Source organism: Emericellopsis cladophorae (genome assembly GCF_022114955.1).
Source record: "Emericellopsis cladophorae strain MUM 19.33 chromosome Unknown NODE_67_length_117147_cov_119_048886, whole genome shotgun sequence".
NCBI classification, from domain to species: Eukaryota; Fungi; Ascomycota; class Sordariomycetes; order Hypocreales; family Bionectriaceae; genus Emericellopsis; species Emericellopsis cladophorae.
In genome coordinates, this window is record NW_026250992.1 from 52524 (window position 1) to 79002 (window position 26479).

General features: G+C 54.2%; 8 protein-coding genes across 8 annotated transcripts; 3 read left to right on the forward strand and 5 right to left on the reverse strand.

Annotated features, from left to right (window-relative positions):
- Nucleotides 1-1009: 1009 nt before the first annotated feature.
- On the reverse strand, nt 1010-6939 carry J7T54_000375 (ubiquitin-activating enzyme E1; the record flags this gene model as incomplete). The annotated part of the gene is made up of 7 exons (XM_051509684.1): nt 1010-1367; nt 2014-2543; nt 2595-3052; nt 3114-3141; nt 3319-3373; nt 3744-4531; nt 4582-6939. 7 exons carry the CDS (start codon nt 6937-6939, stop codon nt 1010-1012), a joined length of 4575 nt encoding a protein of 1524 aa, XP_051359336.1.
- A 2883-nt stretch (nt 6940-9822) lies between these two features.
- Nucleotides 9823-11214, forward strand: J7T54_000377 (Dihydroorotate dehydrogenase-like protein; the record flags this gene model as incomplete). Its single annotated transcript, XM_051509685.1, has 1 exon — nt 9823-11214. One exon carries the CDS (start codon nt 9823-9825, stop codon nt 11212-11214), a length of 1392 nt encoding a protein of 463 aa, XP_051359337.1.
- A 513-nt stretch (nt 11215-11727) lies between these two features.
- J7T54_000378 (3-hydroxyisobutyrate dehydrogenase-like protein) lies at nt 11728-12979 on the reverse strand (the record flags this gene model as incomplete). Its single annotated transcript, XM_051509686.1, has 3 exons — nt 11728-12450; nt 12654-12824; nt 12872-12979. 3 exons carry the CDS (start codon nt 12977-12979, stop codon nt 11728-11730), a joined length of 1002 nt encoding a protein of 333 aa, XP_051359338.1.
- A 1030-nt stretch (nt 12980-14009) lies between these two features.
- J7T54_000379 (uncharacterized protein) lies at nt 14010-16445 on the reverse strand (the record flags this gene model as incomplete). The annotated part of the gene is made up of 3 exons (XM_051509687.1): nt 14010-14379; nt 15179-16313; nt 16373-16445. The coding sequence occupies 3 exons, from the start codon at nt 16443-16445 to the stop codon at nt 14010-14012; spliced, it is 1578 nt and encodes a 525-aa protein (XP_051359339.1).
- Nucleotides 16446-17977: 1532 nt separating this feature from the next.
- J7T54_000380 (RHO protein GDP dissociation inhibitor containing protein) lies at nt 17978-18774 on the forward strand (the record flags this gene model as incomplete). Its single annotated transcript, XM_051509688.1, has 3 exons — nt 17978-18080; nt 18216-18587; nt 18644-18774. The coding sequence occupies 3 exons, from the start codon at nt 17978-17980 to the stop codon at nt 18772-18774; spliced, it is 606 nt and encodes a 201-aa protein (XP_051359340.1).
- Nucleotides 18775-19009: 235 nt separating this feature from the next.
- Nucleotides 19010-20114, reverse strand: J7T54_000381 (Ser/Thr protein phosphatase; the record flags this gene model as incomplete). The annotated part of the gene is made up of 3 exons (XM_051509689.1): nt 19010-19467; nt 19815-20048; nt 20099-20114. 3 exons carry the CDS (start codon nt 20112-20114, stop codon nt 19010-19012), a joined length of 708 nt encoding a protein of 235 aa, XP_051359341.1.
- A 1512-nt stretch (nt 20115-21626) lies between these two features.
- J7T54_000382 (uncharacterized protein) lies at nt 21627-23509 on the forward strand (the record flags this gene model as incomplete). Its single annotated transcript, XM_051509692.1, has 3 exons — nt 21627-21840; nt 22233-23442; nt 23497-23509. The coding sequence occupies 3 exons, from the start codon at nt 21627-21629 to the stop codon at nt 23507-23509; spliced, it is 1437 nt and encodes a 478-aa protein (XP_051359342.1).
- A 782-nt stretch (nt 23510-24291) lies between these two features.
- On the reverse strand, nt 24292-26193 carry J7T54_000383 (Acriflavine sensitivity control protein-like protein; the record flags this gene model as incomplete). The annotated part of the gene is made up of 3 exons (XM_051509693.1): nt 24292-25499; nt 25647-26064; nt 26128-26193. The coding sequence occupies 3 exons, from the start codon at nt 26191-26193 to the stop codon at nt 24292-24294; spliced, it is 1692 nt and encodes a 563-aa protein (XP_051359343.1).
- Between the last annotated feature and the right edge of the window lie 286 nt (nt 26194-26479).

Below are 26479 nucleotides of genomic sequence, written 5' to 3' on the forward strand. Positions count from 1 at the left end.
TTGGTAGGATCGCGCAGGATACTGAGGAGATGATGTTGCTGTCGTTGTGAGGGGAGAGTGCGCTGCCAGCGGACAATGACGATCGCTGAGTGCTTGTAGTGGAGGGCAAAACCACTGCGCAAGCCCAAGGAAGACTAGGCAGCCTGAGTGGTTGGGCCTTCTTCTGCGTTGGCTCACGTTAGGCGGCCTCAACGCTGGTGGTTGCCGCGCACTATGATATGTCTGGCGGTATCCGGCAGGTTCAAGGTCATTGAATATGGTTTGCACTAATTGGGGAGGTTTTGAATCGTAATGGCCAGTTTGCTCGTTGCTTTCCACGAAAGCAAATGTTTGATCTGGGAGATGAGCGCCACCGTGCTAAATTACAGTGCATAAGATGATTGCACTGTACGCCACCTAATGGCTCCCGAGAGCCCCTGAGCACCTGTCTCTGTCGCCTTAGATGATATCGTTGCTGAGGCAGACAAGAGACTTGCCAAGGGACTATATGATATGCAGACATATTATCCTTACCTCTTCCGTGCCTTTTTCAACTCAAAGAGCGGTACAAAATGGGAAAAGACTGATGACAAGCTCGGTATAGAGAGCAACGATAGATCAGGATGCCATAGAGACTTTGGAACGCCTGTTGAAGTAGGTAGTTGTCAGACAATCCGTACGTGTATTCATGTTGTGTATTCTCGACAAGTTTCTGCCCCTGAAAGATCTGCTGTTCTGAGTTTTTTAGGTCGTCCGTGCACGCATCGCCGCTTGCAATAATGTGCAGCAGGGTAGGTGACAGGTACTTGATCGTGGCAACTTGCTTAGCGAGGCTAAGAAGCTTTGTTTGGGTAGTAACAAGGCTGTGGATGTAGACGATGCGTTTCTTCGCCTCCTCCGTTTGCCTTGCAATACTCATAAGAACATCAGCTATGCTCGGAAGAGTAGTAGCGCTGAAATCAACATTGCCGCCGTCAAAGATCGTAGGCTTCGATTGTGAGAGGTCGAAGATGAAGTTGTTCTCGAGTCCCTAGTCAAGGAAGGCGATGTTGTAAACACACGTGTAGGTCAGAGGAGTCGACTTGGACTTCTCAATAGGGAAATTCTGAACCTTGACCTTGTTGACAAACACAGGAAGTTGGTGAACACTAGGGACATGGAGGTTGGAGCCGAACTCGGAGGGGATGAAGCGGTGAACACCAGCAGCGACCGCCGCTTCGATAAACTTCATGTGAGCGGTGACAGCGAGAGTTGTGACAGTACAAACGACGAGATCCTGGCCCTGGATGGCGGCCGTGAGAGACGCAAGGGAAGAATAGTCGGCCCCAACGACATCGGTACCAGCGGGGAATTCTGAAGTAGAACCGGCGCGCTTAAGGATGCGAATGCTAAGTTTTCGGACTCGAAAGACTTCTTCAAGACAACGGAGCCGAGAACACCGGACCCACCAGCAATAACAATGTTCTTGAAAGCAGCCATTGTAAGTAGTGTTGTTTTGCATATTGAGGAGTTGAGAGATGGATCAACCTCAAGCTTACGAACGGAAGTTTATATGAATCGACAACTCCACTCACCTCCGCCGGTCTTGGCTCAACAATAATCTAGATTATAAACTCTGAGCACAGACATTGCAAGGCTTGTTATGTAAAAGGCCGGTCGATCACTCATCGTGTAACGGTTGTGCTAGACCACTGTACCATAGGGTAAAAGATTGATCACCAATCGCAACTACCGTGGCAGACAACAGTTCTTTTGAGTCCTGTCAGTTAACCAGAACTAGTTTGCCGCCGGCGCAAGTACTGCACCGAGTTTTATACGCAATTGATTTCAAAGCAATTGTGGCGAATCAGGAAGACGTTAGGAGACAAAGATAACGCAACGACCTCAGGGGACGAGAAAGAAACACCTGTAGGTACTAGGTAGTCTGCAATCAGGATCTTCCAGATGTGTCACCGCGAGGCTCTAAATTACACCATGACTGCCTACTAGTATTTGACTACCCGCCTTGCCACGCAACCCCTCACCTTGGCTCACTTCCTCGCGGCGGCGACCTCCTCGTCGAGCTTCATGATGTTGGGCACGGGTCCCAGGGGCGTGATGCTCAAAGGGTTGATCTGCTTGTGGCTTCGCGTGTAGTGCCATTTGATGTGCTCAAACTGCGTCGTCTCGCCAAAGCCTTCGACCTTCCAGTACAGGTTGCGCATCCACTGGTGTATCGCCGGGTAGCCGGAGCGAACGTCCCGCAGGTTGCACTTGAAGTGCTGCACATACACGGGATCGAAGCGGATAATGGTCACGTAGAGGCGGATGTCAACCTCGGTGAGCGTCTCGCCGAACCAGTAGGGCCCGTCTGACGAGGCGAGCTGGGCCTCGGCGCGGTCGAGCGCCTCAAAGAGTGCCTTGACGTTGCGCTCGTAGGCCTCAGCCGTGGTGGCAAAGCCGGACTTGTATACGCCGTTGTTGATGAGATCGTAGATCCAACTGTGCGCCTCGTCAATATCCTTGCGAAGATTCGAGGGGTAGAGATCGATCTTGCGATGTTTCTCGTCAATCAAGTCGTTGAACTAGCCTGTTAGTATTTCATGTAAATGTGGTGGGATAATAACTTGACATACTTCGGTGCCCAGCATCCTCAAGATCTCACTGCTCTCGTTGCTCACAATCCTCTTGGTCTTGGTATCGTACAGCACGGGCACTGTGAAACGGGCGTCGTACTCAGGCTCGCTCTCAAAGTAGACGTGCCTCAGGTGAGTGTAGCCCTCGTGCCCTTCGATGGGATCCGGCACGACGTTATCACCGGGCGTCTCGCTCTTCGGGTCATCCTTGCTGGCAAACCTCCAGCCGCCCTCGCCTAGATGCCAGTGCACGACGGAGAACGAGATTATGTCTTCGAGTCCCTTGAGCTTGCGCGCAATGAGAGTACGATGGGCCCACGGGCAGGCGTAGGACACATAGAGGTGATACCTGCCCTTCTCAGGAGGGTATCTGGCACCGGCTTCACGTGAGATGGAGTCGCGGAACGCGCTGACCTGGCGTTTGAATTCGCCAGACTTGTCGCCCTTGGGAACCCAGTCTGTGATGCTCGACTAAGCAACGTCATTGAAAGCCCTTCATAGATCAGGCACTTGGCTCACCATGGCAGGTCTCGTTGATGAGAAGCGTCTAGCTTGAGTGGAAGTGGTGAATGGAGTGTGAAGATACCGGACAACAGGTGTTGTGCAAATGCGTGAGACTGAGCTGGCTGGTAGAAGAAAACGCGTTGCTGATTGCATTGAGCTCAATGGTAGTCTACCCTGTTCTCAGCGACAATTCGAGAGACTGGTTCTTTATAGCACCCACAGGAAGCTTCAGCTGCAAGCGCTCGAAGCTGAGTGAAACCATGACGAGGGCATTACTATTAGACCACTTCTTGTCATTATTAGGAAGCACCGGCAGGCCCCATGATTGGCCCTTCCATTTGTCAACCGTTTGTCAGACTTATCAACGCCTTTAGGATCACCCCGCTTGTACGCTAGCCTCCTTCGGTCGGTCGCCACATTTTCCATTCTTTGATATGACGTGGAGGACATAGTAATCACTGGGAACAACGTCCACAGCTTGTTCAACATCACTCGACCCAACTATTAAGTAGAAAGACAGTAGTCCACGCAGTGTTGAGACCTATATTGCAATCTTAATTTTTTACGTCCCCAACCTTATGTTGAGTCTGCTGTCATAATCATTTCTACGTACAGGTGGCCGGTCTCTCCGTCTAGCGCACCAACTTGACCTTCAGATCGGGCATCCACTCGATATCTTCATCGTCCGCATCATCGGCAATGAGACCAATCACCAGCTCCGACTCATGGGCCGGAATGTCCCCCTTTGTGACCCTCTTGTACAGGTCGCTCACAGTGAGCTTCTGGCGCTCTTCCTTCTCCTTGGGGTCTCGGCTGTAGTTGGACCACAGCAAGGCGCGACCGCAGAACATGGACGAGGGATAAATGCCCTTGAGGCGGAACCAGTCCAGCAAGTCGTTGACCACCATATCTTCCACCTCAAATGACTCCCAGACCTTGTCCAGTGTGCACTTGACCTTCTCGCCCTGGAAACCTCCAGTGGCAGGGTCGCGGACAGGCTTGCCATCGGCACCCAACGTGGGCTGAAGGCCAGTGTACGTGAATTTGCCGCTGGCAATAGGCTCACTGAAGCCGATGAACGGCAAGGCTAAGTTGATGAACCCATTCTTGTACTGCTCAATGTCGTCCTTGCCATCAATCACCTTGTACAGCTCAAGCGTGACCAGCCCGGTGACCAGAGCTGTGGTGGTGGCAATGGCGGGGATAATCTTGCCAGCGATCAGCTTGGTCTGATGGCGGTCCGCAGGCTTGATCCTGTAGTTCTCGGCGCGCAGGTTGCTGCAGCAGGTGATGAAGTCGATGTGGTGGTTCGAGTCATCGTCCTTCTCAAAGTCCACCGGGTACACTTCGAAGCCAGCAAGCGAAGTCCGAGCAGGGATCTTCGAGACGATCTTCTCAATCTCGGCCTCGTCGCTCTCTTCTGCGGTTACAGGCTAGCAAGGTTAGCACATGTCCGGGTGGATTGTTTCTGCCACGCCCTTACCTCGTTATCGTCCACCTGAATCTTTATGTTAGATGCAGGAGTATAATCAGGGACGATGATATCAGACAACTCCCGAACGTAGTCATCGTCAGAGAGCTCAGGAGCCTTGATGTTGTAGTTGAAAGCGTGCAGATTGGCAGCTGCCTTGATGAAGCCCAGGTGAGTCTCGTTGCTGGGGTCAAACTTCAGCGGAGTAGGTGCACGCTTCGGTCCAGACCAGAACTGAGCACCCGTCGAGGTGGTAGCATCCTTGGGGAAGTTGTGCAGCAGCTGTTGAATTTTGTTAGAGAATTCGGTCTCGAACTGGCGACGAGCCCACGAGATGCAGTCAGTAAAGCTGCGCGGTCGGTCGGTGGTGAGGTAGCTGCGGATCGTCTCTAGAGTCTCCCTCTGGTTGTCACCCTGCTTCAAGAGCGTCTGGATATACTTGGGTTGAGTCAAGTACAGGTTGACAGTCTGAGGGGCTGTGACAAAAGCCTTCTCGAACATGTACTCCTTAGCCCATGCAATGGTGTGGTCAATGCTGTTCGGGAAACTGCGAATCGTGCACATGGGAATCGACTCCTCCATTGGGTCCCGAGTGGTAGCGCTGGCATAAGGCTCGGTGACGTGGGGAATCACCACCTGCGTGTTGCCCTTAGCTCCCAAGGTACCACTCTCCAAAAGAGGCTTGCGGAACAGAACACAGCGGCTATCCACATAGCGCCTGGCCTCAACGTTGTCGAGGGCGTTCGTCACGCCATCCAGCTTCTGCCAGAAAGTCTCCTGAAAAATGTGCTCGGTGTCAGGTCCGACCTTGTCCTGGTGCGTCACAACGTGCCCATACAGCTCTGGGTTCATGCGCTCGACGGCGGCGGCGGCACGGTCACTCTTCATCTTGCCGACGTCAGCAGAGCGGAAGAGGAATTGACGGTTCAAGTTGCTCTTCTCGATGGAGTCCATGTCGGTCACCCAGAGGTGTCCATTGGGCCCCGTACCCAGTCCCATAAGAGCCCAATTCTTGAGCATCTCACAACCAATGGCACCGGCGCCCACCAGAAATTGCTTCACGTTGGCAATCTTCTCTTGGAACTCGGACCCGAAAACTGCAATCTGCCCATCATACCGGCTCCCCACTGGTTGACAGAGCTCAGGCGTGCGCTTGACCGAAGTCGGGAGCGACTCGAGCGAATCAAAATACAGCCACTGCTGGACGGGGTGGAACTTGCCAGAAACGGCCTTGAGAACCTCTTGCGCAGCAATACCTCCGAAGAAGGCAGCCATAGGGCTGAGATCACCCATGGCCTGGTAGCTGAGCTCCTTGAGAATCTTTTCGTCCAGTTCCGTCTCCAGTCCCTGGTCGGCAGCGAACTTCTTTGCAGCTTCCGACAGCACCAGCACATCTTCGTCGTTCATGGGCCTTGGTAGGCGCCCTGTGGAGTGTTGGAAAGCATGGAGCGCCTGGAAGCCAAGGTGAAGGATCTGCGGGCGGTCGAACTTGGCAAAGTCGGACATGATGAACTCGGGCTCCTTCAATGCCTGCGTGATCGACTTGAAGTTCATGATTTTGGGCATCTTGACCTGGTGATACCGCCCACCGCGCTGATATTGCCCCAGGCTGCTCACGTCACCAATGGAGAAGGTGTAAGGCCCCTTGACCGTGATTTTCATGGGGTCACAGCCGTTCAGAGCCTCCATGCCCTCGACTTCTGAAAAGGTCACATAGTCGCCATCTTCAAGACCATGGCGCTTATCGTCCAGCGAGGACACTAGGCCTTCTTCGTTGATGCCAGCGATAATTCCGGTCAGGGGGTTCTCGCCAGTAGGATCCATGCAGGTAAATTCCTTGCCAAAATCGCAGAAGAGAGAGCCGAAAAGACCAAATGTATCCGCAATGACCACGTGAATGCCTTTGCTGTGGCAATAGTCTCCGATGCTTTGTTGCAGATGAATAGGAACACCTGTAAGCACAACAACCTGGTATTGGTCGAACTGGGAGTTATCCTCGAGACTCGATGAGGGGTGGACGCGAATCGGGGTATATGCGTTCAGCTCGGCTACTCGGGGAACGGTGACGGCATCTCTGGGCTTGCCAACATCTTCTGGCGTGAGGAAGAACTGCGATGACAGATCAGGCAGGGTCACCGGCGAGGGGTCGCAAAGGGACAAGCTCTTGACGCCGGCCAGAGCAATGTTCTTTGCGATTTCCACACCCAAGCCCTTGAGACCGACAATCAGGATGTTCGAGGCACCCATGCGTTTCATCGCTTCATGGCCCAGGACGTAGAGCTGCCGGCTGTAGAGGCTCTCGTCGATCTCAGAGTGGCCGACCACCGACCTATCGACCTGGACGGTAGTGGATGGGTCAACGTCGGTCATCTTGGCGTCCTGTGATGGGTGCCGTCAGTATCATGGGAGAGCCCTCGCGGGGTAACAAGGAGTTTTACAGTCATGGTTTTCTTTGTAGGAGAAGTGTTCTCGCCGTTAGAAAGCTTCCGCTTTCCCAGCGTCAGGGTCGCCTTCGCAGAGGGTGAAATTTTGAGTACTCGCTGTGCTGGTTGACCTGGAGTGATCTAGGCCACCAGACTCGTCGAGCTTTAACCCCACCAAGAGGCTCGGAAAGCAAGTGACGTATGACAGAAAGCCAAAGGCTGTCGCAGTGGATGGAGGCAAGACGGTCGTGCGGTTGATGCTCCGTATGTTGGTAAAGGAATCGCAGGAGCTTGGAGCAGTGAAGTGAAGAATCCAGCAAGTGGAAGGTCAACGTTTCGCTGTGAGACTGCGGGCAGGTTGGATGTCGAGGCAAGCTGCGCTGCCATTTGTCATGACGACGCAGGGCCAGGTGTGAGGTTGGCAGTGACGCGCTTTCATTGGCTCATTGATAATTACTAATGAGGGGCAGCGGGAGCTGATTGAAGCCTTACCTGCGCTGAGCAATTGCAGGTGGGGGCACTCGTTCCTGCTGTGGATGGAAGCTTCCATCTAATTCTGTGTAAATGCATATCGGCATTGCTGCATGGGTTGTACAACGTTAATAAGGGGCTAAGTCAAAACAATTGACTGATGAGGCAGCTCCCTCCGAGTAGCACCAATTCGGTAGTAATTTTACACTATCACGCTGTCTACAGGTATCTCGCAACGCACCTCAAAGCCTTGGCTTGAAGATCTCGCCCCGCTCGTCCTTAAATGTGGCGAGATTGTTCCTCTTGCTGTCGCCGCCGTGGCTCACTTCGACCGGCGCGTCAAAAACAGTGCTGTCGGCCTTGGCTTGTCTCTCGCTCGCGTCGACATACTTCCTCTCGCCCTCGCCAAGATAGAGCTGTCTCGGTCTCCAAATCTTGACGCCAGATGGGTTGAGCATTTGCTGTCTCCAGTGCGCCAGCCAGCCAACGCAGCGAGGCACGGCAAAAAGAACCGGATAAAAGCTGCAGCTGTCAGTCTGGGCTCGTGCAGTATTAAGAAGTTTGACTTACTCTAGAGGGAAACCCATGGCTTGGTAGATGAGGCCCGAGTAAAAGTCCACATTAGGGTACAAGTTGCGGCTGCGCATAAACTCGCTCTCCCTCGCATACTGCGCCAACGTCAAGGCCGTATCAAGAAGCTTGTTACGTCCCGTCACAGCGAACACCTCCTCGGCCAGCTCGCGGATCGCCGTGGAGCGAGGGTCGACGTTCTTGTACACGCGGTGTCCGAACCCCACCAGGACGCGCTCGCGTTTTTCAACCTTGGCCATGAAATCGGGCACGTTCTCGGGCGACCCGATCTCCATGAGCATGCGGATAGCACTTTCAGATGCACCACCGTGCGAAGGCCCGTAGAGAGCGGCGCAGCCAGCCGAGACGACGCTGTAGGGATCCACCAGAGAGCTGCCAACTTGCAGAACTGTCGCCGTGGAGCAGTTCACCTCGTGGTCAGCATGGATGATGAAGAGGGCGTCCAGCGCCTTCTCTAGAACAGGGTGGGGTCGGTACTCGTGTCCGGACAGGTTGTCGAGCAGGTACAGAAAGTTTCCCGTGTACGAAAGCCCTTGTGCTGGTCGGTTAAAGGGCCGTCCTTGACGCATTCGATACGACGCAGCGGCAAGGGTGGGCGCCTTTCCAATGATGCGCAGGATTTGCTTGTCCAGGATCTTGAGTGACTCCAGGTCACCCGACGCCGCGTTTGTGAAGAGCTTTTGGCCTTGGAGTGACGGGTTAGCCTCGGGGGCAAAAGCGCCCATTGTCGCGAACGCCGATGTCAACATTGACATGGGATGGGAGTCGTAGCGGAATGACTTGAACATGGCTTCAATGTCACTGTGGATGTATGTGTGGTGCATAATCTCGTCGGACCATTGGCTGTACTGCGAGGTCGTCGGGAGCTCTCCGTACATCAGCAGAAAGGCAGACTCCAGGAAGTTGCTCTTCTTGACGAGCTGTTCGATGGGATAGCCGCGGTACCGCAAAATGCCCTCCTGCCCGTTGATGTATGTGATCCGACTTTGGACAACAGCCGTGTTCATGTATGCCGGATCATATACCCTGAGCCCTTGCTCTGTCTCGTCCTCTGGGCGGTCATTGTTCGTCCCAGCTTCAGCCTTGATCTTCTTGATGTCTGTGGCAAGCACGCTGTTGTGAGTGATGGGCAGCTCATAGGTCTTTCCGGTGCGGTTGTCAGTAACCGTCAAAGACGGGTGGGCGAGCTTTCTGATCGCCATCTCCGAAGCAATTTGACACTGCGGATGAGTATACCAGGTTTCTGCAGAGCAAAATCAGTCTCAGACAGCTCACTTCAAAAGTCATGAATGACCTGTAAGCCGGTCACCCGTGAAACTGGCCGAGGCCAATAGGAGCTCCGCAAAGTACCGAGGTAGAGCAAGCATCCTTTATTCGAAGCGGACTATTATTAATCCGCATCATTTTCCTACAGGTGTGCTCCGTAGCTGCCATGTGACAAAGGATTGATGGTTCATAAACTTATTCAGATAGATCCTGCCTTGACCAAACATGTGAAACTATCAATTGAGTGAAATAATCATATTCTTGCAGATACCAACACTTGAGTCTTTGATACCGCAAAATGGTCACCATTTTGCTCAGCGAACGTCCTCGGTCGAACATGATCTGACGTCAGATGTCCATGCGGCGTAGGGTAACCAGATTATGTCCAAATCCAGCGCTTTGTGTCAATTCCCGGAATCCAAACCTGCTTGATCACAGTTATCTCGCACCCATTGACGCCCACTGCCTTGTCTTTTCGCGTTCCTCGCGCCGTGCCGTGACAATGTCGGCCTCGCTTCTCCGGTCACGCTTCGCGGCACAGACCACCGGCGTCCTCGCAGCCCGCCAACGGATCGCAAACGAACAGCGCCGAAATGCTTCGTCGTCCTCGCGCTTCACTGGCAGCAGCGCAAAGACCATCGTTTACGGCACTGCACTCGCGGCTTCGACCTTGTTCGCCTACTTCTACACCACCGATACCCGCGCTTTCGTGCACCGATGGGTTGTCCCGCCAATGATACGCATCATCTTCCCTGATGCGGAGGACGCACACCACGCCGGCACCGCTGCGTTAAAGTCTCTCTACGCGCTGAACTTGCATCCGCGGGAACGGGTCAAGGAGGCGGAAGAGCTCAAGGCGGAGGTATTTGGGACGGAGGTTAAGAACCCTATTGGTATCTCGGCTGGCCTCGACAAGGATGGTGAGATTCCAGATGTGCTGTTTGACCTGGGCGCAGGCATTGTCGAGGTGGGAGGCTGCACACCTCTTCCACAGGGCGGGAATCCGAAGCCAAGAGTGTTCAGGGTACCGGGGCTCGATGGCATGGTCAACCGTTATGGGCTGAACTCGCGAGGCGCAGATGACATGGCTATCCGACTACGCGACCGTCTGCGACGCTTCGCTCGCAGCATCGGCGTCACCGAGACGGATGTGCTCAACGACAATGCTGGCGTGCCACCTGGCAGTCTGAAAAGTGGGCGTCTCTTGGCCGTCCAGATTGCTAAGAACAAGGACACTGATGGCAGCAACGAGAAGGCTGTGGCGGACGATCACGTGTATTGCGTCAAGCGTCTGGCGCCGTATGCTGACATACTCGTTGTCAACGTCAGCTCACCCAACACCCCCGGCTTGCGCGATCTCCAAGCCACCGGGCCCTTGTCCCGCCTGCTCAGTGCGGTGGTCGACGAGGCCAGCAGGACAAGCCGCAGAAACAAGCCCAAAGTGATGGTCAAGGTCTCGCCCGACGAGGACGACGACGATCAGGTTTCGGGCATTGTTGCAGCCGTGTCCAACAGCGGCGTTGATGGCATCATTGTCGGCAACACGACCAAGCGCCGGACAGGTCTCGCCCCCCAAGGCGCCCGACTGACTGCGCGCGAGCAGAAGGCACTGGCTGAGGACGGTGGCTACTCTGGCCCTGCCATGTTTGAGCGCACACTGCGCCTCGTCGGAAAGTACCGGCAGCACCTGCAGTCGTCCGCGCTCAAGGAGGGCGACGAGCAAAAGACACTCTTCGCGACGGGCGGCATCACCAATGGGCACCAGGCGCTTCAGGTCCTCAACGCAGGCGCGAGTGTTGCCATGGTGTACACGGGCATGGTGTATGGCGGCTCGGGCACTGTCACAAGGATCAAGGGCGAGATGAGGGACGAGATACGCGCGGGCAAGGCGTAAGGGGCATTCAGCGATGCTGTTAGCGAGCAGCGTGTCTCCGCTAGTATAGCGTCCTGCATACTTGAATTAAGCACAATAGCAACAAGACCTTTCTCTCCCGACACCGACGCAACGAAGCCCGCTCACAGATGAAGAGGGATGTGTAGTTGTTCATGATCGCCGCCGGGGAAGCCTTGCATTCTTGTTCATTTTGCCTGCCACGACATGGCTCTCGCCGAATCGATTAGGGCTTTGGTCCATGGTCCATGGAGCCCAATCACATGGACTTGTAGGCTGTTGGTACAGCTGGACCTGATTTGGCTTTTCCCCGGCTTACTGCGGCTCAGTTGATGAATTACACAAAGTGCGCACACTCAGAGAGATGCTAGTGTTGGCTTGAACAAGGCGCATACAGACAGATTGGTCAGACCAATGGAAAGATACACGATGTGTTGAGTAATCATTCAGACTTTATGGGATAAATTGAACAGCTCATGAACCGAGGAATGTTCTATTGCCTATGTGCGAGGATGCTCACTCTTCCTTGCCGCCAAGATACCGGTACACAACCGAGAAATCCCGGCCAGCACACTCCTCCTTCTTCTCGGCGTCCTCATACACTTCAAAGGCCTTGTCGGCAAGCTTCATCTCTGCACCAGCCTCCTTCGCGGCGACCATGGCGAGACGCAAATCCTTCTTCATCAAGGAAATCCCGAAGCCACCGCGGTAGTCACGGCCAGCAGGCGCGGTCTCAACGACACCCTTTACGGGGTTGTTGATCTCGCTGGGCCAGCAACGACCTGTGCTGACATTGATGACGCCAGCCAGTTTCTTGGGGTCGAGACCCCATTTCATGCCAAGGTTCATCGCTTCGGCGGTGGCAATGTTGTTGAGGGCCAGCAAGTAGTTGTTTGCCAGCTTGGCCGACAAGCCCGCGCCTTGTTCACCGCAGTGCAGGACCTTTCTGCCCATGTGCAGCAATGTGGATTCGACGCGCGGGATTAGTTTTTCGGCAGCGCCCAGCATGAAGGTCAACGTCCCAGCTGTGGCGCCGACGACGCCGCCGGACATGGGCGCGTCCACAAACTGACCCTGCCCTGCTGCAGAAACAGCCTTGGCCACCTCATGGGACGTCGAAGGATCGATGGTCGAGCAGTCGATGAACACACGGTCTTTGGTGGGCAGTGAAGCCACGAGGATGGAGTCGAACACGCCCTTGACATGTTGAGGCTCGGGAAGGCAAGTAACGACAGTATCCTGCGCAAGTCAGTTGAGTACTTGCCATCTGATGCATCAAAGAGATATTATGCGTGTTCGAATTTCAGAGGATTGGCTATAATTGTAATAATCACGGGAGAGCCAGAGCTGTCTAGACTCTGGCCCCAACTTAGATCATAGATAGAACAATATTGTTCATCATTTGGAGACATTGACACGGAAGGAAAGCTTTTTGTACTCACAGCATCCTTTGACGCGTCGAAAGCGCTCGCTGCGAGCTCCACAGCAGCCCCTTGCGAGGCCGCCTTCATCTCGGCCTCAAGGCCCTGCATTGACTGCGGGTTCACATCGAAGATAGATATCCTGTCACCAGGCTGCAACTTTGACTGCAAGTTCTTAGCCATTTGGTAGCCCTACACGAGTTAGCCGGGTTCGTCTCAGGTATAAGAAGTAGTCTCACCATCTGGCCCAAGCCGACAAAGGCATAGTTGTCCAGTCTCCTCGTCGTGCTAGCAAAGCCTCTTCGCTGCACAAACGAGCGCGACACAGCAGCAGCAAGAACTCTCATCGTGATAACGACGGATGGCGAGCAATTTCCATTGTAATAGGGCAAAGCAGGAGATTGCTTTTGTCACGAGGGATGGTAGGCGAGGTAGCATCCCCCATGGATGCGGGGAGGCGTCACCTTACCGATTGAGCCGACCATTGCCGCGACCAGAAGCGTGGCTGACGGAAAACCAGGGCAGCCTGCGAGGGGAAGGATTGGCAGTCAATGGATGGAATGAGGAGGATGGCGCGTGGAGAGCAACCCGAAGTGATTTTTTGCCGTGCGGAGAAGTGGCGCACGTGACTCGGGGGGCTTGCACTGAACAGTCTGCCGCGTCGTAGCGAAGCGGTGAGCCGGTGTCACGTGGTTTCGATGTGTGAAGCCGCGATGCGATGTCAACGTACGAGGACCACGTCAAAAGTTCTCGGTCGGCGCTAGTCACACTAAATATGCATGTCGTTCCAAATAGCTACTTCTGGTGTAAATTCAGTGGCTCAGTTCCCTGCCCCTCGACGTACTCATTTCCACCCTCTACTGCAACAAGCTTCTGAATATGCCGTGGAATGCGCTCAATTCACCGCTGTATCTGCTCTTATGGGAGGTCTCGCCAAGCTATCTGCTCTTGTGGGAGGTCTTGCCAGTCTTCTTCGTGAATCTACATTAGCCTACCTAGCGTTTTGCCGTCACGGATCCCTGTCTTGTTCACGCCTTGCTCAACTTCCCACATCGCCCTCGCATCCGGCTCAAGCGATTCATTCAAGGCCGCGAGCTCTTTCTCAGAGGCTTGTTTCTCACGAGCAGTCTCTAGGCACCAATAATAGCAGGCTTCGTTCTTATCATGCGAAAAGCAGCCCTAAAACATAAACTCCAAAGAACCTTTCCGTCGCTCACGAATACAGCTGTCATTCACCTTCTCTTCAGGTGTTCGCCATAACCGATAGCGACCGCGGCGATGCACAGAGGTCTTGTCAGACCAGATCACCTTCTTCCATTCTCCCAAGGTCCAGTTCTTCCTCTCGAGGCACCACTCAAGCCGCTCTCTCCTCATCTTCTACGTCAGACCAGGCTTCCTCGTCGGCTCCGTCTTTCGGAAGCCAGCCTCCCGTAGTATTCGAAGGACCGTCCGTTCCGAGATATCGATGCCAATGTGGCTAAGATCGCCGGCGATATCAGCGCACGTTTTCTCCCTTCTATAGCGATCGCGGCGTACAAGATTATTAACCTCTTCTCGAGCAAGAGCCTGCTTAGACGGGCGGCCACATCGATGAGCATCGGCGAGGAGGGAGTCTGTGAGGACGATCGGCCGGACAGCAGGGTCGAAGCCTCTCGCGATAGCTCGGGCAAAAATATCATTGATTGTGTTCTTCGGCATGCCCGTGAGGGCGACGACCTCGGCGGTAGTCTTTTGCGTAGCTTTAAGGCTTACAATCATAGCCCTCGTGGCAATATCGGTGTGCGGCATCTTCACGAGTGGCTTCAAAGGAAATAAGACAGTGGGATAAGCCATACGACACCTCATTCGATTGAGGGGTATAACAAAAGAAGATTCACACCAATCTTCAGTGTGGAATTTCCCGGGCCTGCTTAATCCCTGACCCTGCTGTGTCTTGGCGACCGAAAACTTTTGGCGCCCTCCGTACGTAGTGACAACTCATTTACCACTTAACAGTGCGTTTGTCATGCGTTGCAATTAGTAGTTGGTCAATTTGTCATTCAGCTGCGTTTTAGTAACTATCGTACGGCTATTGACGCCTGACTTCATGCCGGATGGCTCCAATTCTTGAGGCCTGCCTTCTCTTCTTCGTCAAAGTCGGCCTATGTGTGAATCGATCTTTGGGAGTGTAGCGCAGATGAAGGTTAATGTGACAAGAAGAAAACCAAGTTCAACGCACAGTTCTCCACAGCTGTTCCAATGCCAGCCTACCCAGGAGAAAAACGAGGAGTAAAACAGAAAGGGGGTATGTCCAAATACAATGTGAAGTCATTGATGCGAGAAAAGGGGTGGACCGTGATGAACATAAAGTCCAATCTGATCCGTGCAGTGTCAGTGAAACAAGATAAAGCCAAGCCGCGCCGTCCCAAGCTCCTTTTGAAATAAGCTCCTCCTCTGGATATTACACGTTCGATATTATATTATAGGAAATTGGTGAGCCATGGCACCACAGCACTGTCAAAGTTAGCTTACACCACGCCTAGCCAGGGGGATGACTTATAACTTACCCAACCATCAGAGTACCAGCAATACCCAAGAGGGCGCGGTTCTTGGCCTTCTCTGCTTTCAACTCGGTTGCCGTCTTAGCCTTCTTCGACCGCGGCTCGATAGCGAGCTCCTCTGCGTCCTTCTTCTCGTCCTCCTTATCGCCAAGGGAGATATCTTGCGCCTTGCGCTTGCTCTTCTTGCTCGACTTCTTCTCTTCGGACTCCTCCGTCGACACCTGATCTGCGGGCTCCTTATGCGCTTGAACCATCTCCTTAGCCGAGTTGATCATATCGGCAATCTCTTCCGCGCTTGGCGGCTTGCCAACATTAGGCAAGGGGATGTCGACTTCGGTGCTGATAAGCTTGGACTCGGCACCCTTGCGACCCTTGGTGATCTCTTCCTTAACTTCGACCGAAACCTTGGGGTCCTCCTCGCGGGGCTCGAGCACGACTTGAGGTTCGAATTCGGTCGTCTTCAGGACGACATCGCTGCCATTGACTCGGCTCTCATCGTCTTCCTCCTTAGAGACTTCGATGATATGGGCCTTGGCCTTTGTGCTACGCTTGCGTGGGGACGCAGTCGAGCGCTTGGATACGCTCTTGGTGGGGCTCACGGAGCGACGCGACCTCGAAGACCTGCTGGGCGTGGGAGGCACGAGCGACGGCTTGGAGGACTCGAATCGAGGCGGCATGGCCATCTTAGCCGGCGACTCGCCGTTGCTGCCAGCAGTAGTGATGGGGGTGTTGTCCAGAAGAGCCTGGATCCAAGGGGTGATGTTGTACTCTGCCGCCAGCTCAAGGGCTTGCTCCTCTGGAATCCAAATGTTACCGGCTGTCTCCTCTGGGCTGGTGGTAGGCAGCGACTTGATGTATTTGCGCTCCGCTTCCTCGTCTGCAACCTCCGCGTAGGGGAACGTAGCCTTGAACATCCCGGTAGCGGACACGTAACCGTCAGCGCTTCGACGCATGAGGAAGTAGCTGTTCGGGCTCGACTTGAATATGCCAGAAACGATGCCCTTGGGTAGAGGGGCGCGCAAGTGCGCGTAGTCGAACGCGGCCCCGAGAGTGTTCGACCAGTCGCCCTCCTCGTTGGCATCCACCATCTTAGAGGTCAGCTTGGTGCGGCCGAGGCGGCGACGCGAGACCAGCTCCGTGTCTGTGGGCCGAGTCAGCAAAATGTCACTTTCCAAGGCAACGAACGACTCGGCGACATACATGGGACCTGATGTTCCGCGTCGGTCATCAGAGGGTTCGCCTTGGCGGGAAGGGTGCGCGCCGCAGGACTCATGGTGAATACGCTCGATCCCTTGATCGTGGATGCGCGAAGGAATCTAAAGGACCGGCGCGTGTTAGCTTCAACGCATGTCGCAGACGCCGGCGTCAAGAGGAGGGTGCGTACAGTGGATAGTGCTCGTCGCGGTCGCTGGATTCAGTAAAGAACAGCGTATGTTGTGTGGCGGGCGCGGGCGCAATTGAGGTGATCGCGAGTGAGAATGATGGGTAATATCGTTCGCGCAGAAGACGGGGATAGCCACTGATTGGGGGTCAAGGAGGGAAGAAAGTCGTGTTCGCGCTGATCGGGGGGTGGAGAGAAATGCGAAATGAGCTGGCACCGCGAACTGATTGCGGTAGGGGGGACCTCTACAGCAGTGGATCACACGCGTGGAAAAAGGTACTCCTCTATCTCTTGGCTTTCTCAACGCGCAGGTCGTAGCGCTTAGCCCCTTTGGGATGCGCTTCAGTTGGCCAGATTCCCTCTTTGGGCTTCCCCAGGATGACTCGCGCCCGCTGCTCCCGTCCTGCCGCCGACGCAGGTGACTGGGTTTATTGCTTTTGGACTTTTTCATAACTACTTATACGTATGTATTATATGGTCGTTCACCGTGTGTATTGTGCACCGCCCTTCGCAAGGGTCGTGTGGTTCGCCGCAGGAGAACCCAACATTGCCGGCGTGGTGTGTTGCCGCCGTCTCACCTCCCTCTTCGCTGACGAATGGCGGACTCGGAAACATTGGTGTGTTGTATGTACGTAGTAACAGGACGAGGGCCCGGGCTGTCACGAATGAGCCACTGTTTGCTCTGTCGGGCTGTTCTTGACCACCTTGAAAGACGGGACTAGGTATTGGATGCGGCACGACCGTTCGATGGGTGAATGATTGTTGTGGGCTGTCTCCTGGGTCGCGTTTATGACTTTTTACTTCATAATCTGTCTAGCCCCCAGTAACGCGTCGTTTGGAACATACAATTAATTGCAGGCGCTTTTATCAAAAGACGTCGCAACTGGAGCCCTTAGCTTGGCAACCAGCTGTCTCGATGGTTTATCTCTAGATAGAGAAATTCTGAACCGTCATCCTGCGATATTTATATTCTGTATTCAATCTGAAGAACAGGAAGGCTTTGTGAAATTAATGACAGTCAGAAAGGATGTAGGGTAAGCGGACAGAGGGGATAGATCAATCCCACACAAGTACACATCTTGCCTCGAGCATCAAGTATAGTAGATATCGCTTGAGATGTATGAACTCGAGACGGCACCTGTGACAGGTCGGTCACGCACGCGTTATTATTACATGTATCGACCACGTTCTAGGTCTCCAACAAATTTGACTTCTCTTGGTCGCCCCTCACCCATCCCCTGACCGAGGAGGCGGTGTCAGAGTCAGACCCCACCAGCTTCCAATTGCCCCTCCATTGGACCATCATTATCACCACTGCCCTGAGCCTCGTCTACACCTGTTTGCTTGCCACTAGGAGCTTCCACTGTCTTTTTGAACTGAACTGTTTGGCTTGCGCGCAGATTATCAAACCACCAATTTCCACCATGACCTCCAACCCGCAACACGAGGATGATACGATGCCCGAGGAGACGCAGGGCTACAAGCTCTCCCAGCCAAAGCAGAGCTTGGCTGAGTATCAGCAAATGGGTAAGTGTGCCTCCCTGCCTAGAGTAGCTGCTTTTCAGCCCGTGAGCTTCCTGGTCGTGTTTACGACCTTACATGCTCTGTTTCCACATCCAGTCTACATCTGCCAGGCACCATGCTGACAACCAACCCGCACAGACGCCGGCGACGAGTCTCTCCAGCGCTACAAGGAATCTCTCGGTCTCGGTGGTGGCAAGGACATCTCCGACCCCAACGATCCCCGTGTGTGCATCATCCAGTCTCTTACCCTCGACGCCCCCGGCCGCGACCCCGTCACCATCGACCTGTCAGCCCCTGGCAGCGAGGCCACCCTCAAGGACAAGCCCTTCAAGATCAAGGAGGGTTCCAAGTTCACCATGAGCGCAAAGTTCAAGGTTCAGCACGAGATTCTAAGCGGCTTGACCTACGTCCAGGTCGTCAAGAGGAAGGGGATTAAGGTTTCGAAAGACTCGGAGATGATTGGGAGCTACGCGCCCAACACGGATAAGCAAACCACATACACTAAGAAATGTAAGTCTGGAACATTGCTTTGAGAAGCTCAAAATTGCAAGGCTGACGCCCTACAGTCCAGGAGGAGGAAGCACCTTCTGGCATGCTCGCGCGTGGTCACTATAATGCCATTTCTAGCTTTGTCGACGACGACAAGAAGACGCATCTTCAGTTCGAGTGGAGCTTTGACATTGCCAAGGACTGGTAGAGTCTTGAAGGGAAAACATATCCGTATGATGAGTAACGACTGTATGGTGGCGTGAACCTATTGCGGGTGGCAGCGTTCTTTTTGTGAACTGCACTTTATATCCTAAGTCAAGCCAGAATGAAGCAGCAACAGTCTCTTTTGCTATGCTGCACAAGTCTATCGCTCTGTCAAAACCGGCAGGCAGTTCATTCTCGGCTCTGTGTCATGCATCGTCGTGATACTGCGTCGCTATGTTCTATAGAAAATAGTCGGGTAGCGCATTCCCGTCGGCCGCTCTTTCGCCTGCTTGCTGCAGGTCTTTGTGTGCATCGTTCTCTGGGGCCGCTGCGAACACGTTGAAGAATCTTTGGCCCTGTAGGCCGACTTCTAGCACTGAAGCCATGTTGCCGCAGCGGTAGCAGTAGTTGGGTGCGCTCCAAACGGTGCTTAATCGATCATCGTAAAGTATTTGGAAGCCTTCTTGGCAAAGCTGATGCGCTCGGAGGATATGGCCCATTCCGTTGACAGCAAGAAACTTCTTAACCACTTGCGCGCCAAATGTGTAGCCTGCTCCGCGTGGCGATAATGAGAACTCGTCTCGCTCGGGATCTGGGTCGGACCAGACCAGGTCGGCCATAGGTCCCTCGTGGGGTATCTCGCGAAATCGGTCGATGATCTTGATCTGGTCGATGGAGTGTATAGAAGGAGAGAGGCCTGCCTCGTTAGCCTGACTGCGCAGTCTGCTACCGCGTAGCCTTACCTCCGTGCACACAAAAAATCTGATTATCAATCACCACGCTCAGCGTTAAGAAATCGAACATGTCCGTGAAGTAGTGCCAGACATTGGCGTTGCCGTATTTTCGCGAGCATTCTGTATAGAAGCCATAGGATTGTGTAACGCCTCGAGATTCGTGGTTTCCTCGGATCAGATGTACGCGGTTCGGATATCGTAGTTTCAGGCACACGAGTAGTGATATCGTCTCGACGCTGAACATGCCCCGGTCGACATAGTCGCCTCCATGTGTCAGTCGCAGGTAGCAATCGAATCAAAGAGTACATACCCAAGAAGAGGTAATTTGTATCAGGGCAGTATCCGCCTATGCGAAAAATCTCGATGAGGTCGAAGAACTGTCCGTGTATGTCGCCCACCACTGTTATCGGGGCCGCCACGTGCACAACGTTACTCTCGCGCATTAATAGCTCTTTAGTTTTTGCGCATATAGCTTCGATGACGGACTCAGCTAGCAGTTCCTTTTTGTACAAGCGCGCGATGCACTCGTCGAGGTCGACGGAGGCTACACATCGTCAGTGTCTCCTCAAGCATCGCAGCGCAGGCAGAGCTCACAGGGTAAGCCGGGCATCTTGCGCGGCAGTCGATTGGAGGTGAATAATTCGGATGCGGGAAAGCACCTGCGCGCCGGCTAGGTGGTTGTCATTAAGGCTGGTCGAGGCTTTGTCTACTCCAGGCAATGGGCGGATCTGGAGAGGCGCGTGTCGGATGTACCAACATGATCGTATTGCCGCAAGTCTCGTCCTTACATGGATGCCGTTGAGCTGGCTTCGATCGTTGGAGGGATGTTGAAGAGGCTTCCAAAGATAAGCGCGTATGTGGTGGTGCTGGTTGGAGGGTATGGGGTCCAAGCGTTGCAAGTTGGAGCTTGGGCTGTCTTGTTGGTGGTGTTGGCACTTGGCAGGTAAGGTACCAGTGCGAGGCTGATCAGCGATCACAACCATCTTCTCCTGTGACTCGGGAGACATGACGCAAATATGCCGCGAAAACAATACTTATGATAGTGCTGAAATTGCTTTTCTTATGTTCATCCTCCGAGCATTGCTGTGACCATTGCTGTCTCATTATTTCTCAACTGCTTTAGGAGCTCTGTACGCTCAGTCAGTCCCTTACGGATGTCCTACAAAGCCTGTTCTACATCTACAAAGACGTCATGCAGTATTGATAGGTATATTGCACCTCGATTCAGATAGCCACGCAGCGACACTACTGTGACTCCGTGCTCATTAATACTAAGTTTCGCTGGTTCGGCAGCACTGTGATGAACGGCGGTCGGTTAAATCTCGGTGCATTGAGACACAGCTTTGGATCTCATCGCCGGTAGCGGTCCGTGCACCATCACGTGGAACCGTAACACTCCAACAGGACGACTTCTCAAGAAGCGACGCGACTCGCGCCAAACTGAAGGCAGACTCCATAAGGAGTAACGCTCCTAGGACGACACTTTCTTTCATGCCTATCGTGTACAATTGTCGATGAGGCTTTCTTTCGACGGTATCTGGAGGACCGGGACTGGGGCCGGAAGCACTACCAAGGGCGATCGTTGAGTACAGATTGAAGATCTGTCCAACAACCTGGTCTCATGCATCGCAATCTTCGCGCACTTATGAGATAAAAATTTCGCAAGAGATGAGATGAGTGCAATCGTACTCAACATGTCAGCCACTTGTTAAGCCCGTGAACTGAGCCTCACGCCGAGTTCAAGCTCATCTCACTTGTCGCATCACTTATATCTTCCCCCCAGACCTCCAAACGCCTCGAGAGATTCAATTGCCGCGCAAACATGTCTGCTCCAGCTCCAGGGAGTGCGCATCGCCCGGACGAGCCCAGATGCTATAACTGCGGAATCATCGGGCATTGGGCTGTCGCGTGTCCTGAGCCAACGCGCCAAACACCAGCGTGAGCACTGCCTCCATCTCTTCAGCAATCAAATGCGCCGGAACTGACATTTCTCTCAGTGGATTGGAGGCATGGCGAAGCGCCGCACCTTCGCAGCATAACAACCGCAGAGATAACCGCGGCAGCAGCAGCAAGACCTCCAAGGCACCCATCATCACGAGATATGCGCCTCCACCGACAGCATATGCTCCCCAGCAGCATTACTATCAGCCGCCGCCAGGTCAATACCCTGGCTTGCCGGCTGCTGCACCTCCTCCAGCTCCGCCACAGTATCCCCCGGTGTCGCAGTATCCTGCGGCACCGCCTCAGCACTATCCGCAATACCATCCGGCGCCAGTACATTACCCGCCGAGGCAGCATCCTCCACCCTCGCATCTCCCTCACCAAGGCACTACAGGGTATGGCACGAGTCTACCACCGCCTCCACCGCCATCTCACTCCCCGACACCACCTTACCCAATCTATTCATCGTACGCGCCTCCCCCGCCCAGCTCGCTGCCAGCGCTATTACCACCTCCGCAGGGGTCACCTCCAAGGGCAGGGCCGCCCCCGAGCCATAGCCCCCCCTCAAGGAGTTGGAGGACACCCCAGCCCCAGCCATCACGGGGACGCGATTCATACCAAGGATCGCCTCCGTCGCGGAACCGAGCAAGCCCCTGGACAGGTGACAAGCGATCCAGGGAACCATCTAGGGGGCTACCCACGCCGCACTCCTCGAGCTCGACTCTGCCCTCACTTCCGCCTCGGCCTATACATGGATTGCCGCCCAAGCCTCCGGTGTCTTTACCAGATCGCAACGAAATTCCAAGGGACCATAATCTAACCAGGAGATGGGACGAGCCCGTCAGAGCCAGCCAAGGCATTCAGGAGCAACGGCACAATGAACAGGCCAGTTCGAAATCGCAAAAGAAGAAGAAGAGTAATCGCAACAAGAATCGTAGGAAGAGCAAGCATCAGACTGCGCAAGCAGGCAAAGCCACGGCACCACCCAAGGACGATGGCCAAGTGGGAGGCGAGCACGATGTTGAAGATGACAAATCTGAGCACTCTGAGCAGGACTCTGAGGCACCCGAAGATACCAATGATACAGCTGTCCCAGCCAAAGACGAGGATGTGGTTGAAGCTCCAGCTGAAGCCCCTCGGGGAACTGAGCTAGTGGAGCCGGTCAACGAGGAAAACGTCAAGGAGGTGAAGACCGCGTCGGAAGACCAAGAAAAGGCGGAACGCTCCCTGACACCAGAAGAGGAAATGAGTGATTGGGCATGGGAGGAGAAGATGGTTTTCACCGAGTCGCAAATCGTTCACGAGTCTGACCCTGTCGGGAAGCCATTACCGGTGGAATATACCGAAGATGTCCTCTTGCCCCCGAAATGGGATGCGAAATGTCTCGTTTCCGATTTCTTTACCCATGATAACATTGAGGACTTCTCACGGCCAGTCCACGAGACGAAACATTGGGTTCTTCTTCAGTTTGACCCGGCCTTTGCATGGGATGGCAGACTGCCAAGTGGCGATGCGTTCCCTCGACCGCCTCTTCCCGGCGCGATAAGCTCTGACGGGGCGCATGAGGCCCTTGACGTGCCACTGGCCACTGTGGAAGAAGACGAGCCACTCGGTGGCATTTCACCGAAGCGAAAGCGCTCCGAAGAACCACCTCAGTATACCAAACGCCGTGACAGCCGCACCGAGGCGAGCAGAGAGCGTCCATCCTTGCCGAGGCAACGAGACTCTTATCGTCCTGATCCAGGTCGAAGAGTGTCTGGTTCCCAGAGACGAGACCCAAGCCCCGGTCGCCAGAGGTCGGACATGGGCCGCCGCTCCCCAACGCCGCGAAGATCACCATCTGTCGCGTCGACGAGGTCCTCGAGGCTCAACTCGTTGGAACGCGAACTGCTGGGCATCGACGGTGACGACAAGGAGCCAAGTGACGATGAGAAGGAGCCTGAAAGGGCTCGGCAGAACAAACGTCGACGTGTTCAAAGACTGGACGCTGCGTATAGGTGAGATTTAATCCTCATGGGGCTCCGAATCATTCTGGCTAACCAAGAACACAGTCGACGCTGGTAAACTCACGGTTTGAGATCTTTTATCTTGCTACTTCATCTTCTTTCCATATTGTGTACTTATTGTTTCCTATCCTTCACGACCTTTTCGCTGGTTCAGGCGACATCTGGGTATCATGGCATGGCGTTTTCTGATCCTAACAACCCCTCGACGTCCTTTTCTTTTCATGTTTCCCAGTTATTATCAGACTCGCCTCGCTGAGGCGCTTTGAATCTGCTGCCAATGGCTGTCCCCGCCTGGCATTACATAGAATTCTATTTTCTCTTCCACAACTTTCAACATCGGCCTCTTGTCTACTATTCCTTCCATGCCGGAGGCGCTTTCACGTCCAGTGGCATAGGTCTCAGGTCTACCTGGCCTCAACATTATTCAGAGTTTCGCACCCCTTCTCTAGACAAGCCAGCCATGCCATGATCGCACCTATTTTTGTCTTCGCTGATAGCCTACACTCCGCCGCGCCGATCCTAAGAGCCATGCTAGTCGTCCCGAGCCCTGACCCCTATGTACGACTGACGGAAGCTTGCAATGACCATGCACAGCGAAGGTTCTCCTCACTACCTCAATTAAAGGCATGAACGCTGCTCTGAGTGGAGTTGCTCTATCATTCTTCCGACATTCGGTACAGTATTCAGATTCTTCTCTCATCCTTTTCTTGATCCCCGCCCCACAACACCAAGCTGAGTACCAAGACAGAACCTTTTGATCGCTATGCAAAACCAAGACGCGCGCACGCTAAATAAATAGAACATATAAAGGAAAAAATATCAAATGCAAAGTGTAAAACCCTAGACAACGAGCATGTTGAAACCCAGCCCCTTGAGATCCCTCAGCCAGTTCACATTCTCGGATTGAGGCGATGCGTCCTGCAAATGCCAGGTCGCTTTGAGCATCTCGATCGCCGTGAAAATATAGCCCCAGCGAAACCGTGACCAGATAGACATGAGCCTCTTCAGAATCCACGTCCTCTTCTCCGGATCTCTCGTCTCCGCACCTGCAAACAAGAGTGGCCAGCTGGTCGCTTTGAAGTAAGGGTCATCCTCGGGCATCTCGGCCAGATGCGACAAGATATCTTCCACCAAAAAGTTGGCGTCGACCGATCGGACCGATCGGACGAGAGGCAGGGCCTGTATGATGTAGAGACACGCTGCCGAGCGGTGGGCACTCGCAATGTGCACGCGGCTCTCAATGTCGGTCACATTGGGCAAAGCCTCGAGGGCCGCTGCCCAGGCATTAATGTCGAACTCGAGAAGCTGATCGATGAGGGAGAGTGCCTCGCCAGCTGCCGGTAAATTCCAGTCTGTTGTCGCAGGCACACTCTCGTTGTACGATAACTGGGATGCCAGCAGGATGATCTGCAGAATCTCGGGCGGACATGACAGGTAGGTGATGACCTCGACTCGTTTCATAATGGGCAAGATCTCGAGAGCATATCGAGCGATGCGGGTCGCCAAACTGCCACCTGAAATCGTGGAACCGAGGATGTGATAGATGAAGCAATCGGCAATCACAGTGTCGCGCAGCATCCGGCTGGACGACGCCGACATGGAATCTTTCGAAAGCAGCGCCATGATGCTGGAGGCGCCTTCCAGGTGCGTACGCCACCCGCCATTCCCAGACTCTTCCAGATCCATCAGATCAAACTTGATGAAGAAATGCAAGGAAGCCAGGACCACTTCGTTCCCAGCGGGGTCCAGGGTGTCGAGAACCTCACGTAGATGGCCCATGGCCCGCTGCTTGGCCGTGAGCGCATCGATGAGCGCCTTGCGAGACACGAGGTCAGTTGACCGCAGCTGTGCGAGATAGCCACCAGGGTCGGTAAGCTCACTCGGGATATCTGTGACAGGTCGGAAGATGTTTGACCAGTGGAGCGCAGATGTCGCGATGAGGATCTGAAGCAGGACTGGATGTTGCTTTGTCAGGGGCAGGAGCTCGCGGAAGGGGTTGTTGTTCGGCTGATCGCGGGCCACAAGGTCCTGGCATACACGATCGGCAACTGGAAAATGTCAGTGCCTTATTGGTAGACATGAAGCGTGTCCCCTGTGCAGAGGAAAACAGCACAGACTATAGCTAGAGGCCATGGAAGTGCTTGCACCTGTCTGCAGGACAATGGCAGGCATGAGAAACAAGGCAAGAAACTCACAGTGAGACAGATAATACCTGGAATCCCTATCCAGATCCTGAAATAGGGGATCCGTCAAAGCCATGGAAGTGCCAGCCATCGGTCTACTCGCAAACGTTGGCTTGGGCGTCAAAGGTGGCGTGTTGTCCACAGGAAACGGCCTCGACGGCAGAAACTGATGCATCTGCGTCTGCACCGGAGACTGTCCATTGTGTTTCGGAGACTGCTGGACAGGCGCGATTGTTGGCGGTTGAAATGCTACGAAGCCTTGCGGAGGGTTTGGCGTGGTGGATGTGGACGAAGTCGCGGACGCATTCGCGCGGCGACCAGCTTGTGAAGACTGTATCACACCATTCCCATCGATCCCCTGGGTCCAGGTGAAGATCTTCCCATAGCCAAGACACTCCTGACCGGACGCAGCGCACTTGTGACAAGTTGGCTAGACATGGGCTGTCAGCACGTCATCCTATGTAGGTAGGTTTGCCATGATGCGGCTCCGTACCCAAGAACGGTCGCAGCGAAGACGTCTTCGCCGACAGTTGTGGCACGGCTTGCCGTTGCTTTGCATTAGAGTGGCGGGTGAGGCCTGGGCGGTGGTCACAGTGCGATGTTCATTTCGAGGCGGGTCGGTGGTCGAGGTCGCGACAAGTCGTTGTTGCGGGAGGCCCACGGTGGGCGGCGGACTGCTTGGCGATGATGCAGGGAGCGGGACAGCAGATGCGCCTGCGAAGATGGAGGGGACTGGAGGGGAAGGAGAGCAGGAGGAGGAGGACCCCTGATGACGCTTCAGGCAAGGTACTTTGGGAAACGTTACCAGGAAAAAAAAAAACCCCCATCGGCAATAAGAACAAGGA